Source organism: Stegastes partitus, unplaced genomic scaffold (genome assembly GCF_000690725.1).
Source record: "Stegastes partitus isolate 25-593 unplaced genomic scaffold, Stegastes_partitus-1.0.2 Scaffold1184, whole genome shotgun sequence".
In the NCBI taxonomy this organism is placed as follows: Eukaryota; Metazoa; Chordata; class Actinopteri; family Pomacentridae; genus Stegastes; species Stegastes partitus.
In genome coordinates this window covers 198,351-215,598 of record NW_007578915.1, presented here as the reverse complement: position 1 = coordinate 215,598, position 17,248 = coordinate 198,351, and the positions used below count along the sequence as shown (strand labels likewise).

At 42.9% G+C, this 17,248-nt stretch overlaps 1 protein-coding gene across 1 annotated transcript in view; it reads left to right on the top strand.

The window, feature by feature from the left end:
* Window positions 1-13,273: 13,273 nt before the first annotated feature.
* gabbr2 (gamma-aminobutyric acid (GABA) B receptor, 2) overlaps window positions 13,274-17,248 on the top strand; it is a 197,711-nt gene continuing 193,736 nt past the window's right edge. The window contains exon 1 of the mRNA XM_008297079.1: window positions 13,274-13,588. Coding sequence (XP_008295301.1) covers window positions 13,274-13,588 — 315 coding nt within the window. The remainder of the gene's footprint in view (window positions 13,589-17,248) is intronic.

Below are 17,248 nucleotides of genomic sequence, written 5' to 3'. Positions count from 1 at the left end.
AAGAGAGAGATTTTCTCACAGTTTCCGAGCATCTAATTCTGTCCCTGAATGAAGCTTAGATGAGCACAAGAAGGTCCAAAAATCAAGAGCCGAGAAGGAAGGAAGTTCACAGGTCTGGCATCTTGTTGAGTGTCCAGATTTGAGTGTAGCTCTCTGAGGCCTGGCAGAAAGTTGTCCCCTGTTCAGATCATGGTGGATTTGTGAACAAACATACAAGACTCCTGAGACTGAGTAAGTGTTTCTGCTCAAATGCACACGGATTCGACTCCGCAGTTCACATCGCCGAGCCATTTCGCAGCAGTGATCAATACACGGTGTTTCGGAGAGGTTTGGGCGTCTTCTGTCTCCATCAATACCAGTAAGGAAGCACTAGCAACAATTTCCCCGAGTGCTCTTCGTTCACCACGTGGAACCGTCTTTATCATGGACAGCCACACTGACATCACGCATATATAAATCATCCAGCGGCTTTTAACCTCTTTAGAGCGCACACCTCTTTGTCTCGGCGGATGGGGAGAGCTGGTGTATAATTAATGCAGGTGGGGTGAGGTGAAGCCGTAGTTCTTGGATATCTGCCGTCCACCTCTTCGCGGCACGTGTTCCCGCATCAGCATCTGTCGTTAAGTTGACCCACAGAAATGCCTTCAGATTCTTTTCTTGTGCCTCTCCTTTTTCATTCTTCAACTCTCTACCTTATTTTCCCCTCAATTCCTCCTTTGAACTCGTCTCTCCCTGCTCTCTATCTCCCTTTCACTCTCCTGAAAGTCTCTGCATCACTTTGAGCGACAGTTGAGATTGCAGAAGAACGCACGTGACGAATGTGCATCTGAGATTTTTTTTTTTTTTTTTTTCTTCGGCTGTGTGTGCCCATGAGCACGTTTGTCGTTGCGACTCAGTTTACTTGTGCTTTGCTTTTTCTTTTTTTTTGGTATCCCTCCATAGCCACTAATTAGAGTGACAGCTTTTATTAATAGTTTGGGGCTAACGTGCAACAGCGTGACTCCAGCTTTCTTACTAGCTCGTTCACTGCGCTCTCTCGCCACCCCGGGCCCTAATTATCGAGCTGACGATCTGACATCCGACCACTAAAACAGAGACGACACATTGACATATTGTCACTTCCGACTTTAGTCTGGACTTCTTTAAATCCTGCGGTTATGCTGTATTTCATAGACTTGTTCCGTCTTGTTTAAGCGTGTGTCCGCAGCACTGTGGATTATGAAACTAAATCAGGGAAATTCTCTCATGCAGTTCACAGTTTCCAGATTTTCCAATCTCAGATTATTCATGCATAGGCTTCTGCATGCCAAGAGAGATTAATCAATCTCTGATACCGGGGCATCAGCAGTGTAGCATCAGCAGCATAATGAGCCCACTGTGTGGTATGTTGGTATGTTTCACGTATGTTGAGTATAATTCATGCACTGCATTTCCCTCATATATCAGGAATTTCAATATGCAAACATCAAAAGGACGCCATTTTGCCAATCCATCCTCTTACTGTGTTCCTTGATAGAGAGCAGAAAATTTCCTCTTTTATCTTAAGACAAGCCCTCGCATGAGTCACACATGTAATATACATGCGCAGTGTTTTTTTTTTTCTTCTTCTCCTACAAATCCATTGCACACCATTACACCACACAAAACATGGCGAGAAAAATATATCTGTTTATCTGTGCAATTATTTGCTTGACACACGCGGCTCCTAACATCCGCTCGGTTTAAATCTTGTTACATTCAACCTACAGGCATGTGCGATGGCTGTTAAAATGATCTGCCTTGCTACGGAGCAGCTATGCTGTAAATGACGTTGGAAACATTCATTGTAAGTGTGATTATGTAAGACACAGTTCTTGCTATTACTAGGACTTGACAGTAATCAAAATAGTGTCCTCCCACAGCACAGCCGCAACTGAAGCTCTTTTGAAGGCAGTGGCCTACTTTATACACTCTCTTCTCATATTCTTGATTTAATTTCAGAATGGAAAACGAAAGGCTGTGATAACCTCCTTTGACCAGGACAAATGTAGCATGCCCATTCAAGATTATCTCTCCAGGGTGCAACGGCAAAGGACAACCTTTAAATCAGCAACATGCGGTGCTTTTTTCTGTCCGTTCTGACGCACTGGCTCTGCATCTGGTGCTGTCAGCGTAGAGGCTTTTTTATTTTCTTTGGGAATGTCTGTCAGCAAACAGGCCACAGTTTATTCCTCTCATGGGTTTGTATTTGACACTGATTACATTCAAGTCACACAGCGAAGCATCTGTTTTTTCCTAAAGATAAATAACAGCCACGCGCTGAAAACCCCTGTAGGTCATAGACAACAGTTACGGCTGTTTTGGAGACGTTGCCAGGCTCTTCTTTTATCTAGCCTGAATGTAAAAATATCCCATTTGCAGTAAAATCTTGCTTGTTTCCCAAGCTGAAGCTCTGTTTCTTAAGTTAAACAAAAACCTGAAGTGACAGCAGCCCCTGTGATGAAGTCAATAAAAATATGAAGTGTTATTATACACTGCATATAAAAATCATAAAATGCATAAAACAATACTGTGGAGCTAAATGAATCAGTTTATTATATAGTAAAGTAACTGTCAGAAACTAGAGATCTACTGTTCAGGAGCACATCCTCAATGATGCGTCCCACGAAGCCCAAGATGTGTTTAACAGTAGTTTCATTTTTGTTTTACAGAGTAAAAGCATCACAACTTTCGCAGTTTACGGATTCAAAATTCCAGCTGGAGAATTTCTATTTGCTTTACAGTGTTGTCCAGCAACCTGTAAGTTTTGTTTTCAAGTTTAGTTTGAATTTATGTCTAACAGCTTGGATCTAAAAGTAAAGGACGGGGCGGGTGGTATTGTAGCGGGGCTGCGCCTCTCCGACGGGGTGGAAGTGGGCACAGGCAGTAATGCTGTTAATGCTAATGTTAATGCTAGCTGCTAATGCCAGTTTAGGTTAGCGGTCGCAGTGCTGTTTCCACCACCATCGGCGACGATGGCGAGGGGGGGGCGAATATTCCGATATCAAAATTGCTATCCAGATACCACCACAACGACCGAATATTCAGATATTCGGGTCCAGCCCTAAAATACGCACAAGGTCTGGCTAACCTTATTTGGGGGACAACGTCTAGGGATGAGAAAAAAAGTCAATGTAGAAGTGCTTAAAACTGCAGTTCCTTAAATGGCCACTTGAGGCTGGAACCAAAAGTGAGTCAATCCCCATAGATGCCCACGTTGAAATCACCTAAAGTTACAGTAGAATTGATCACATTTACAGTCGTTTTTGGTCTCTATAACAAATTTCACTTTTCATGACAACCGTATGGGGGTTGAACTTTTATATAACTCACACGTTTTATTTTTAAAAAGGCTTCAATGTATGCATAATTTAGGGTGAGGCTGCTCTACTCACGCTCCATCATCTTTGTTCATTTCACAGTAGCCAGGTGGTAGGAGGATTGGACAGTTGATGGATGTACCTTACTGCAACTGTGACATGGGTTGTTTGGTTAGGCCACTTTGTTCAATGGTTGAACGCAAATATTATGTTAAATATCATCCACATCAACTTAACGTCATGACTCTGATCCCGCCTGCTGAACTGGCTAACCCTGTCCTGTGGAGAGCTCATTCAAAATATTGTATTTTTGGTTATTTGTAGCCGGCAATTGTGACGAGATATATTGTTTGTGCTATAGTAAAAATTACTGTCATACTATTTCGCACTAATGCCATTCAAACACGAGTGTCAGCAGTATCATCTTTTGAATCCGAAACAAGATTTAAAAAGTACATTCATTATGTACAGTGCCCTTTTTGCTGCTTTTTGATTGTTGTGATGTCGAACGCAGCCTGATTTAAAATTCAAATTTTGATAAAAACAAACATCTTTTAGTGCTTGATAAAGTTGTATACCAGCAGCCCCTATTATTAAAATAAACCAAAACCCAACCCTAGTGTGAACTGGTGCCAAACTTAAGTCTTTAAGAAGGCAAATATTTTGACACGTCATCACAGGGAAAGCACATGTGTATTTAATGATATGAAGGACGACTGCGTTCCACTCAGGACACATCCTGGTGTTGTTTATTGTGTTTGCTGGCTCCCTGGAACCGCTTAATGGACACTTAATGGAAGTGATCGGGAATGTTATTAATTCAGCTTGTGCTTTTCCTGTTATGACAATGCAAAACAGAGGGGTGGAAATACATTCATTCATTATTTATTTTTTAAAGATACTTCTATTTTACTCGAGTATTTCCACTTTATATCATTTTCTCTGAGGGAAATGATGCACTTTTTGCTCCATTACATTTAGTTGATGGCTTTATTTGCTTTTGAGATACAGATTCTACACAGCGGACGATAAAACAAGCTTCAACATATGACTCAAATACAACATATCGTAAAATACAACATATTGTTAAAGATTAAGCCAGTGGTTTACAACCTTTTTGGCTTCTGACATCATATAAAAAGCACTCAGGGGTTTTCAGATTCTACATTACAGCATAATGTAGTATTTTTACATTGCTGAATGGTTGCTTTTACTTAAATATATGATTTTAATGCTTCTTTCAAGCCTGGCAAAAACATCTGCGAGATTATTTTATCATGGTCTTATATAGCTGTGCACCCGCATTAAAGCCACACTGGTGATTTAAATAATACCGGCTGATTAGACCTTTGGAGATGGCTTTTATTAACAGATCTCTGTTATTAGAATTGGACAAATTAGGTTTTTATTATCCTTGTAGAAGCTGAGACATTTTCACATGTCAGTGTTGGAAAAATCTAAATTTATTATTCATTTTTAGCTGCTGCTGAAAAAAAATAGCGAATAGAATGAAACCACTGCTAACGTTATTAGCCACTCCTGTGCTTTTCCTACTGTGACGAGTCAAATCACTTTGTCAACCTTCAACCTAAACCTGTTCTAATCAACCAGAATAACTGAAAACAGGCTTTTCACTTCATATCCAGAGCCCAGGTAACATGACTACTTAATCCATTCTTGATGTTTTGATCACTACAAGGTGCTGTGTCGTTACACGGAGCTGTTCTGGAGGGCGAACCAGCCGTTCTAGCTTCCATCTTTACACATAAATGACTCCTGAGACTCGTACAGTAAAACATAGTGTATACGCCAAGTCATTCAATAATGTGTGAGAATTAGCAGATCTTAATCTGTCCTCATTGTGTGATGTTTAAAGACTCCATCTGATGAAAATCAGCTTTTTAACCTTGTTAACGTGTCCTAATGGGTTTTTAAAAATATAATTAAATATGATAGACACATGCTGAGCAGAATTAGCAGTCAACACCATGGCTGAGCATTTCTGCCTTAAAGCTGCAGAGCAGTGATGATCGCCTTAAAAGCGTGGACTCGGACAGCCAGGGTTTCATTTGTAGCTAATCTATTTAACATTAGCAAGATGTTTAACAATGAACCTGAACAGCCATGTTATCGATTACTGTAACAAAGTTGTCGAGAGCAACACATAAAACACTATTATGATACATGAACCTGTAGGCAACCCAGTACAACTTGCTCTTCCTCCTCTCCAAAACTGGTTTCCAGTTCATACGTCTACGGCTCAGTTACTCCAACATTACAACTTGTGTAGAGCAGAGTTGAAGGTGAGCCAGTGTGCTCGAGCTGCAGGCTATCAGCAAATTGATTGATGAAGCAAGGAGACAGAGGTGTAGAGTTACATCTAAGCCATTTTAAGACTTGAATGGATTATTATTGTTTTTTTTAAGCTATTTTTTTGCCTTTATTTGATAGGAAAGTGGAGAGAGAGAAGGAAAGTGGGGGAGAAGAACGGGGGAAGGACCTGCAGGAGAGGGCCATGAGCGGGACTTGAACCCATGACCTCTGCGTCGGGGACTATAGCCCCTATACATGGGACACCAGCTCAACCAGTTAAGCTATCGCAGCGCCCCAAATTGATATGCATTTTTGGTTTTAAGGTTATTTTGTCTGGTCTTTTTTACCTTTATTTGTTAGCACAATGAGAGAGTGAGACAGGAAAGGTGGGAGAAGAGGGACCTGCAGCAAACTGTCATGAGCGGGACTCGAACCCATGACCTCTGCGTCGGGGAACTACAGCCCCTGTTCATGGGACGCCAGCTCAACCAGTAGTGAGTTTTTTGGGAGGCAAGGTGGCTCGGTTGTTGCACCGTCGCCTCACTGCTAGTGTCTTCAGTTCATTACTGTGCATTGCTACAAGAGGCAGCGTTCAGTGTGTGTGTGTGATGCTGCTGGTGTTTGCAGCATATATGCATTTTCCTTATTGTATACTAGATATAAAGCAAATGACTTCCACACAACTACAAAAAAAAAAATATTATTAGGAAGTTACAGTTCCAAACATCCCACCAAAGGCCAACGCGAATCATCCTTCTTCTTTATCCCGGGGGGAAATTTCCTACTTGACAGTCTGCAGTGTTTTCATGTTTTCCAAGCTCATAAAACATGCATTCTCCACTGCCATGCATGGAACACGCCCTGCTGAAGAATCGCTCCTCTACTTGTTGGTATGCATGGAATTTTCAGGACTGTGACTCCAGATTCTGAAACCAATTATTCAAATAGCTGCCACTGTAACTGGCAGGGCAAGCGTGTCGAGAACAAGGGAGAGAAGCATCTCAGAGATTCATAATAAAATGTTCCCTGCAACGTGGTGGATTTACTTGTGCGGGCCATTTCGAGATGAAGTCCCCCGTCCTTGGGCAGGAGTTTTAAGATCAGTCATGTGCGACGTGACTCTGAACCAAGGTGTTGATGTGGGATAAATGAAGGTCCATTCTATCTTCTATTTCAAGTGCTAAGAAGATCACAGCAAAGCCTTTTCATGCTGTTGTTTTCATGTTCAAGGATGCGGAATGTGATGCTAAATCAAACTCAGCCTTGATTACTTGGAAACAGAGCTCAACATAATGCTCCATTGTGGCTAAATAGTGAATTAGTGCCAGTGCGGCTGAATAAATGGACTCCCTCTTTCCGCCGTTCTCGCACTCCGCAGAAATATTAATCAAAAACGGCGGCGCGATGTGATTAAGTGTAGTTATAAGAAAAACAGTTACTGAATGAGTTTCCATGAAAGTGGCATCAAGTTGATTAATTATCTTTCAGGGCAATTCGGTTACGTGCTTATTCGGTAAACAACTCAACTGAAGATGCGCGTGGATTTTGTTTTTGGCGAGCGCGACCATCTGAGCTACGAAATATGAGAGCGTCTGAAACGTCGTTATTCATTCATCCCGCTCTGAATACCTGCCATTTAAAATTCATAGAGCATCTTGTGGCTTATTGTCAGAGTTTCGGTGAGGGATGTCCTCAGGCCTCCCCATTAATCTCTATTAAACAGTGACAATGTCAGCCATCCCTCTCTCTCTGTGTGAGACTGATTGCTGTAATTGCTGAAAACTCGGCCATTCTTTATTTTGTTTTCCCATTGATGTCTAAAATCTATAGCGCCACGAGACAAACAAATACGATACGGTCAAACAAACGCCTTCGCACCACTTGAAAGCCGACGTCTGCGTTGCGAATTCGCAGTCAAGAAAAAAATAAAAAAATCCATCTCTGATTGCTCAAGTACCAACATCTGCATCATTATTTGACGGCGTCCCCTCTTCATAGCACACAAGTACGTTCTAATTAGTGATGATATATTGGCTTGACATCTCGTTTAGTGAGGACGGCGAGATTGCTGGGCTGTGATTGAAACCTTAATGAATGATTCATAATCTGAAATGAGATGGACATTTTCATTTGGGAATCTGCAGTAATCATTAGCTGGACGGACGGCGTTTCTACATCAGTCAAAAAACAAACCTCGATTGATTGTAGCTGGAAACGTCCGTAGCTTCTGTCGTGATACGAACCAGCAGGTCATTTTGCTTTCTTTTCTAGTTGAGTTTTGCTGCCGCGAATCTACCTCGTGTCTCTCGTTTGAAGCCGTCTCGGTATCGGAAGAAGGTTTCGAGCGAGGGAGGGATGTTGTGTTGTGCAAAACAAACAGATGGGACGACCAACTTGACCTACTTCTTCATCTGGACTTCTCTGAATGGGGAAAAGAACAATAACTGCCGTGAAGAGATGTGAAAATAGAGCTGTGTGATGAGGTTATCGTGAGAGAATGAATGCAGCTATTTGTTTTCGATTTGACGCGCCTATTTCCTTTCTTTTTTTCTTGCTATATTTACATGCCCTCCGTATTTGCTCTTGATTTGCAGCAGACCTTCCTTCCCTTGTCTTCCCCCAGACAGTTGCTTTCATAAAATTAAACCCCATATATCCGGCTTCACGGGTCAAAACGTGGATTGACATCAACGGCAAACAACAACACTCTCCTATATGCGTTCCTTAAGGAGTTAAGATGCCTGACTTGGGAAAATCTTTTTATATAAAGACTGTACTTGTCAGAGAGGCAGGGAGAAAAAGGAGAGACCTAGATATTCCAGCGATCCTCCGGGGCTATGGCCAGTTCCTTTGTGTCTTGTGTGCATAGGGTTGCTTGGCCTCGTGATAAATGACCTGTGTTTTAAGAAGCCAGGGGGGGTCAGCTCTGCCGTATCAACCATCACAGCTTTATGCTTTAAACTCATGAGATGAAGAAAACTGGTGAGAGGAGGGATTGTGAGCTGGAGTATTTGCTATGAAGAGGTTGTTTAATAATGTCCACTTTTGTTGGTGATGGCAATAGCCTACAGAGTGAATTCATCTGGAAAATGGTTTAATTTTAACCCTTTATAGGGCACATGTTGAAATGCTTGGAGAGTGAAAATGTCAACCCTCGGGTGTTACTGTAGGATATTTCAAGATATTTTTACTTTTGTGACTTAATGTAATAACAGCCGATAACGAAACAACGGCCAATAACGTAACAAATTTGCACTTTTTAAAAATGTAATAGACCGATAACAGAATAACTGGCTAATAACGTAACATCTTTTTTCCAATTATGTAATAAGTTACTACGTTATTGGCCAAAAGTTGTTAAATTATTGGTTCAGGACTTTTATTGTGTTATCAGCTTTTATTACGTTATCGGCTTTTATTATGTTTTTGGTTTCTACATGATTTTAAAAACAAAGAAAATGTTGCAAATCAAGATTAATAAAGTTTCCATATATGGCAATTTGCCCGTCTACGGTTAAAAAAGAAAAAAAAAGTGAATTTGTAATAAATAAATAAAAAAACGTAACAAAAACATTTATTTAGAAACATTTTACTTTAAGGTAATGATACTCACACAACCAGGAACAAAGTATTTATAAAGTATTTAGTCACATTTTTCTTGGGGTCTTGGTTTTGGCAATAATCTAAAAAAATAAACCAAAGTGGAGTTCAATGCAAACCAGTAACAAAGCGTTTATAAAGTGCCTGGAACATTTGTTTAGTGACATTTTTCTTGGAGTAGTGATATTGGCACTAATATAAAAACTAAATCAAAGGTCACATGGTTCTTCAACCTCAAGGAGAGGCACAAGGTGGACATGTTGAAGTTACCAAATATGGTCACTTGCCCCATAAAGGGTTAACATTGCTGACATTATCCTCTGTAGGATGATTAAACATACTTAGAGCTGCATCCTGTCACTTTGTGTTGGGCTTCATCTGGAACATCTCATCATGTAAAGCAAAGTTGGGGGGAAATGTTAGAGCAATGCAGCAGCAGTTCATACCTGTATCCATCCAACAGGGCGGTCTGTAGGCCTCTGTGCCACATTCATTCTCATCCTGAATAGAGGAAAGGGAATAAAAAAAAAAACACATTACACTCCCATTTGTTCTCTCCCTCGCACGCCTCTCCAACGAGCCCCTTTGACACTGATTGTAATTGCGCATGTGATATAATTGCGTGGGGTCAACCTGTATATGCTTCTGTTTTGAAACAGCTGATGACAGGAGGGCTTTCATATTTTTTCACCCACCCTACCTTACACCCCTCCGGCAGCGTATTCTGTCCTCTTCACAGCATGTTTAACAATAGCATGAAATGTGTTGCAAACTATTGCAATAATTGGCTGGTTTTTTTTTTTTGGACCTCTGTGCCGCAGGAGAAATGCAGTGTTTGTGCATATGGACACGAATAAAACGTGTGCTCTCATTTGCCCCGAGGAAGTACAGGTAATGGAGTATTGCACACATGGAAAGAGAAGCGGAGAATGATAGGACTTGTGGGTTTCAGCACCATGGAGAGCACAAAAGGCCTCCGAGCAAAGAGCTGGCCGTGGTGATGAAATTCTACTCATCCAATTCATTCCATTAGGCTTTCTATACCTGCTTTAGCCAGGTGAGGAGGTGCTTGGAGCCTCTCCCGGCTGATGTTGGGCTCCAGCGAGGCGGGTGGCACCCCGGGTAGGTCGCCGAACCATCACAAAGAGCCCGACGCATGCTCAAACGCACACCTTCCATTTAGTTATTTATTGTATTTATCTGTTTGATCAGGGACCAGGCATTTAACACAGAACACATCTGATGTGTTGCAAATAGAGTGTGTAGCATTAAGGTAATTTTCAACTTTGGGTGGGCTTTTCAGTAAAAATAGACAAAGGACCAACAACACCAATAAAAACAGCACAGACAACATTATAAACCTATAATCTCCCACCCACACACACACACACACACACACACACACACACAATGGCACAATCCACAGTCAGTCAGACCTTATAGATATCATAATCATCTGTTTTTCTTTCAGCCAGTTCTTAACTTTTGCTGTAAAAGTTTTTTAAATCTGCTAACGTATTAATTTCGTTTGGTAACCAGATGTGACAGCCTTTGATTGAAAAGACTGGATGTTGTTCTGCGGTGAGATATTTTGTTGTTGGTGGAGCTTCTGGTGACCCTGCTGCTGTCCTGTCTATGGAGGAATCCATAGAGCGGCTGTGGTGCTGATTTATTGAGGCATTTAAAGATTCATTTGAGGAAGCAAAGATCGATGAAGCTTTCAAAACTCAAAAAATTTTATGAAGACAGTGATGCCACCGACTTGGTTTTCTATCCATACTTTTCAGAGCTTGATTGTATAATGAACTTATGTGTTTTATTGCAGATGGGGCTGCTTGAGCCCAAACTGTCAGACAGTTTGAGATGAAGGTCATAGCGTGCAGTAGGGCTGCCTGGTTAGGAATGTCTGGGAAGATTCTCAGTCATTCAGGTCACGGTTATTCTTGTAGATTAATCGTAGCAACTGGACTTGCTTGAGTTCCTTGAAGACGTTTCACCTGTCATCCAGGAGGCTTCATCAGTTCTGACTGACTAGTTGGGAGTTCCAGATCCTTATAACCTTAAGGAACCATTAACACCTGAGTTTTAATCTTCATTACGTGGAGATCTCCCACATACGTCTTTGGAGCTGCACCCAGAAAAAAAAAAAACCCAGTCAGACATATGGAAAACATCAGAAAGCCCACCAGCTGCCAAAAAGCTAGTGTTTCCCCAAAAGTAGAGAGCCTTGTTCTCCTGGTTTCCTGGCTGGATTAAGCGAACATCCTCAAACAAGGACGCACAGGACTCACTTTTAATGAGACATTCCTTCACATGCAAGAATTCTTGACCCCTGAAATATGCTGGAAATTTGGTATATTTGTACAGTGTTTATTGATCCAAGTGGTAAATCTCATCCCTTCCTCGGATTTAGACGCAGCTATCACGGTCAAGGAGACTTGGGCAGGTGCGGCAGGTACGCGGAGAATCGAAGAGAATCAGCTGCCTTGTGGGAACTCATCCTGAGGATCAGCATTTCTAATGAGCAACTAAAAATAAAGCTGAAAGAATGTGTATGCAGTCGTCCTCAAATCTATTCACACCCTCCCAGTAAAGAAGGAAAAAAATGAATGAAAATCATGACATTGCTTTTGAATTATGGTTCAACAGAAATAAAAAATAAATAAACAAATAATCAAGCAAACAAGCATGATAAACTAATATTTTATTGAACAACCCTTTGAGCCAATCACTGCTATCAAGTGTTTTCTGTAACTCTCTATCAGACTTCTACACCTGTTGACAGCTATTCTGATTTTGGCCCACTGCTCATCAGCAAATTGCTCTAATTTGTCAGGAATATTTTTTTTAATTATTATTTTTTCAACCACAATTCAAAAGCAATGTCTTATTTCACTAAATTATAATTTAGCAAATTTTAATTTATTATTACTTTTTTCCTTTTCTACTTATTTGAGGGTCTATTGTGAATTTTGCCTTTTTTTTTTTTTAATTCTTGTCTTTTTGATGTGACTGCGTGAGGTACAGTACGTCAGCGTGCACACAGCCCTCCCTGTACTTTAACTAGCCTGCTCCGTGCGTGTCAGAGATGTCGTCTGTCTCCTGGAACATAAAGCTCAGTAAATCACCCTCCTCTGTCAAGCTGCTGATGAGTCTGCCCTGCATAAAGCCTATGCAGCCTTTCCACCACGCTGTTGTATCCATCTCCCTCCTCTCTCTCTCTCTCTCTCTCTCTCTCTCTCCTCCACATTCAGTGCTCCCTCTTGCGCGCGCGGCGAGCAGCAGCATCGGCTTCAGCGCTTCTCTGACGCACCATCGGAGATGAGCATCCCAGTCCCACAGGCTGTCAAGGCAGACTCTCTCGACATCTCCCCCCTGGACCTCTGCGGTTCCAGCTCTGTTTGTTTTTAGTCCCGGTGTCTCCCCCCTTCGTTGTCTCTCTTTTTTTTTTTTGTCGGACTGAGCGCTGCGTTTTGACAGGGATGCCCACAGTTGGCATCTCTTGGCTGGGAATTTACTTCGGAGGTGATTTTTGTATCTGCAAGAACTGTCAACAAGAGTGATTGATTCCTGTCTACACCTGCGGTCTTCTGCTCGTTGTTTTTTTTTTATTTTTTCTTTCGGGGGGGGCATTCCATTGCGCTTGAGATAAATGGTTCAGCTGAAAGGTGAAACGGGGGTGTTGAATTAGAGGGCTGTTTTGACAGGGGATCGTTTGGATGACGGACACCGAGAGGCGATAGCTCTCCCCTCTGCAATCCCTGCGCCCTTGGAATATTCTCACAGAGGCACTGCTCACAGAGTAGAAATATTGTTCCACTTTGCGATCCGTGTACGACCAGTTTGCCCACTGCAGGGGCTGCTGCTGCTGCTGCGGCTTTTCGCGTCTGTTCTGTTTTTTTTGAGATACGATTTTCCTTGGACAGGGCGAGCGTCTGAGCATCCCGGACGAGCCCGAATCGGCGATGCCCGAGCAGTGAGGGCACTCGGTGGGATTTGATTTGGTCACCCTGCGCGGTAGCATGGCTCCAGCCCGGAGGGACTGCAGCGGCTGGGAGATGTTCCTCCCGACGGGATGCCTGCTCCTCTCTGTTTTGCTATTTCACCCTGCCCTGGCCAAGGTGTGCAACGACCGCACCAAGCACGGACAGGACAACAGCTGGTTCGCCAGGGACGGGGAAAACTTGCCCATCATGGTTCTTATGCCCATGAACGAGTCGGCCCTGATGAGCGGCATCAGCCAAGGCATCGAGCCGGCGGTCCAGCTGGCCATCCAGCACATACGGGAGTCCAGGAAGTACTCGTTCTCCCTCATCACCAAAATCTACGACACCGAGGTAAACATTACAGACTAAATCCTTCCGCTAAGCTGCAGCTGGTTTGTTGGATCTGGTGTGCTTAAAAAGAGTTGGAGCTGTATGGCTTGTGTGTGTGTATATATATATGTGTGTATGTGTGTGTGTGCGCGCGGGCGTTGGAGGCTGTGTGCGCACATGGTTGCGCGCATTGCCCCGCAGCGCTCCTCACAGTGTCCGTCCAAGGGGAAACGCTGGCTTCTGTTCTGTGTGGTGTCTGCGCAGCCTCCTTGTTGGCGAGCGTGTTTCCATTGCGCAAAAGTCAATTGGTATCGCCTTTTCTCTCTCTCTCTTCCCCCTCTCTTCTAAATGACAACACGGCGCGTAAGTGCCTATTTCCCATCTTCCTCTGTCTCGCTGCTGTCGCTGGTCGTTGATAGTGCATTTAAATGTGAGCTGCCATCATAAGGCACCGCATTACGGGGCCACTGTATTAATGGAGAGACTGGCGCAATCTCAGGGTGCCATTCACAGTCGTCACCCAAACTGATTCTAATTAAAACACTTCATTCGGTCTTTTTTTTTTTTTTTCCTTCTTCCTCCTGCAATCGTCACTTTAGAAGCTGATTTTTCAGTCACGAATCAGTGTATCTGTCTAACGATTAAAGGGGCTGCTTCTTTTCGTGCCTGAAGATGGCGGTAATTGGATGTACGATCCCCCCCCCCACCAAAAAAAAAAAAAAAATCCTGGCACCCTTGAAAAGAGCTGAATATCACAGTGTTCAGACTCCAAATTAAGATCTGTTTCTTTGATAACTCCAGCTGAAGTCCTCTTGAAGTTTAGTTCAATCTCTGCTAATCTTGATGGGGACCAGTTCTCCACTCTGTTTGGATCATGGTGGCCTTCCAGGTTTGCCGCCTTTTGAGGGCACATTCCAGTTTAGGAGTTGCCAACCTGTTAAAATCCTGACAAATCGGTTCAGCAATTCAAGAGAAGTCTATTATAAAGCCCTATAAATAAACTACACTTGTCTGTTTTATAGTCCTCAGTTTCCCCGTCCTGAGCTTTGGTTCTCCTGTCCAACACTCGTTCAGCAACCTGCAGGTGTGTCCATGTGAAAGAGCACCACAAATCTGTGTTGACAGGGGGTAAGCCCTCCAAAGCGGCGTGCGCTCAGACCATGGGATTAATATGCTGTTATGAGAGTTATGATATTTTTTTTTTCTCTCCTTCTATTCCCCGGGAGAGAAAGATGAGCTGGAAGCGAGAGGTCAGTGGGCCAGCCTGCCATCCGCTCGCTGGGAACGTCTGATAGCGGTGCCAGCTTTCTAATACTGGCAATCAATGGGAACTCATGAGAACTGTGTTATTTGATGACTTTGTGGTCAAAGGCTAAACTCCATTACACTGTGGCGTTGCCAACCTCGTGGTGTTTCAGGTTGGTTTTGTGTACAGTGCGGCTGAAAAATCCGAGCTCCGGACACGTGTTTTGGAAATGAAAATATTGCTCACCTGCTGCTAAAAAAACACATCCATGTTTTCTCCCCTTGGTGATATTCTATTAGATCTTATGAGCAAATAGTTGTTACTGCACGAGAGATTGTGTTATGAAGAGCGTTTGCCCGGTGGTTGCGTGTTATCTCTGGATGTAATAACTCGAAAAAAGCCCTGTCAACAGCTAGTAATATATTTAGAAGTGAAATCTTTTGGCAGAGCCCGACATGGTTAAAGTCAGCGAGGGACCACAGACGGCGCTCTAAAAGTGCAAATGTCAGTATATTACTGCAGCTGAATAATGTTGTATATTTACACAGAATATTAAAGAAGCTCTGACTTTTGGGAGGAAAAACAGGATTTCAGCACTGCGTTAAGATGTTGTTTGCCACATTGTTTGTACACATCAGATCTCCTGAACATTTGTTAGAATTTACGGGTCGAGAAGACCTTCGACAGGCTCATCGCTGTGTCATGTTGACTGTATTTTTTTTTGACATGTTTATAGGAGCAGTAATGTGAAGTTGGTGATGGCTGCGCTATTAACAATTCACCATACACGTGTTTCCGTACACATTTATTGCCATATAATCTTTATCCTACACATGAATAAACACACACACACACACAGTTTTCCACATACCACATGCTTATGTCAGAAAACAATACATGCATGAGTGCGTCTGTTGCAGCTAGCAGCAGGCCAAGCGTGTGCCTGTGTGCTGTTTGTACACATGTGTGTGTCTGTGTTAGTGTGTGTGTGTGTGGGCACTGGGATTTAGCTTGGCAGATGTAAGTAATCAGTCCCTGAGCAGAGGCTCTTTATCCCTTTATCCCCTGTCAGTGGAGCCATGGGTAGACTGAGCAGGACCAGTCCATCCCCTGGCGGAGTGGAACTGGGTGGTGGTGGTGCTGATGATGGGAACGGTGAGGCACTCTGAGGGGGTAAACGGTCCCGTTGTGAAAATAAAAACGGCCCGAGAGCCGAAGCCGGTTAGTGTTAGAAGCAGCTACTGGAAGAAGAGCAGATGTCCTGACGTGGGATGCCTGGAGATGAGGGTCTAATGGTGTGAAACTAGTTCTGATCGGACCGAACTCTCGAGATGTTTCATATAAGCGCCGTAGCAGGTTGAGGCAATTTCAGATGAGGATACATCTTTGCTTTAAAACCACAGCTTTTGAGGTAGAAAAGAAGCAGGATGGATTATATCTACTGGGAGGCTTAACGGTGGAGCAGGAGTTGGTCCTCCACTGCAGCTCTAGATGTGTGAGTGTGGGTTTTAGTGTAACCAAGGACTGATACTGTAAACTCTGCAGGCTTAGAGGATCAAAGCTTTGGAGAGGACAGGAAGCACTGGAAGAGGATGGAAGGCAGACTTTGGGCAGTGAGAAGGTTCTAGGCTAAGCTACGCTAGTTCACCAGCTTATAGGATGAATGAGAGGGCCCACTTGGGGAAAGATCGCATTTTAGCCCAACAGTTAACAGTTGTGGGAAGTTTTCGAAACAAACCGACATCATGTATTCGGCTGGCAAATCATAGCAGGCGAGAGCTCCCAAATTGCCAAGGCAAAGGTTGCTGTCACGCACACTGGGACTGCAGCACTTTAGAAAAATCATTAAATGGATTCATGCATGTGCAGTTAATATAGAACTCTGTGTTGTGTTTGTGAGAATAGGCCAGTTACTGCTGACTAATGAGACTAAAGCGCGAGGACTGCTTTCGATTATTGACGTATGTTTGATTAAGAGGACAGGGAAAGTCTAAATACTTCCATTAGACCCCCTGGAGGAGTAAGAGAGTCGATCATTTCACCCTTCAGGGTTGCCACTTTTTCAAAACCTTAAAAAAATTCAAATGCATTTACTCACAAAGCTTTGCGTCAAAGAAAACAATCAGATTGTTTGGTGCCACAAACTGTTCAGCATGGCTCACAGCTTCCTCCATTTTGCACTTCTGAAGAGAATAGCAATTGACAGTTCAGTGTATTGCGTCCTCCGGAGAACAGAGTGCAGCCTATTGCACTTATATGCTCTGAATTTTTACCATTTTATAATATCATTACAAAATAATATTCAGTTCTATTTGAACTGAAATCGACAGCCTTGTCAATGAATCAGCAGGGATCCAATTACATTTGGTTTCTGTTATCAAAAGGGAAAAACTGCAATGGTTATGCATGTGAATGGTAGGGGTTTGAAAAAAAAA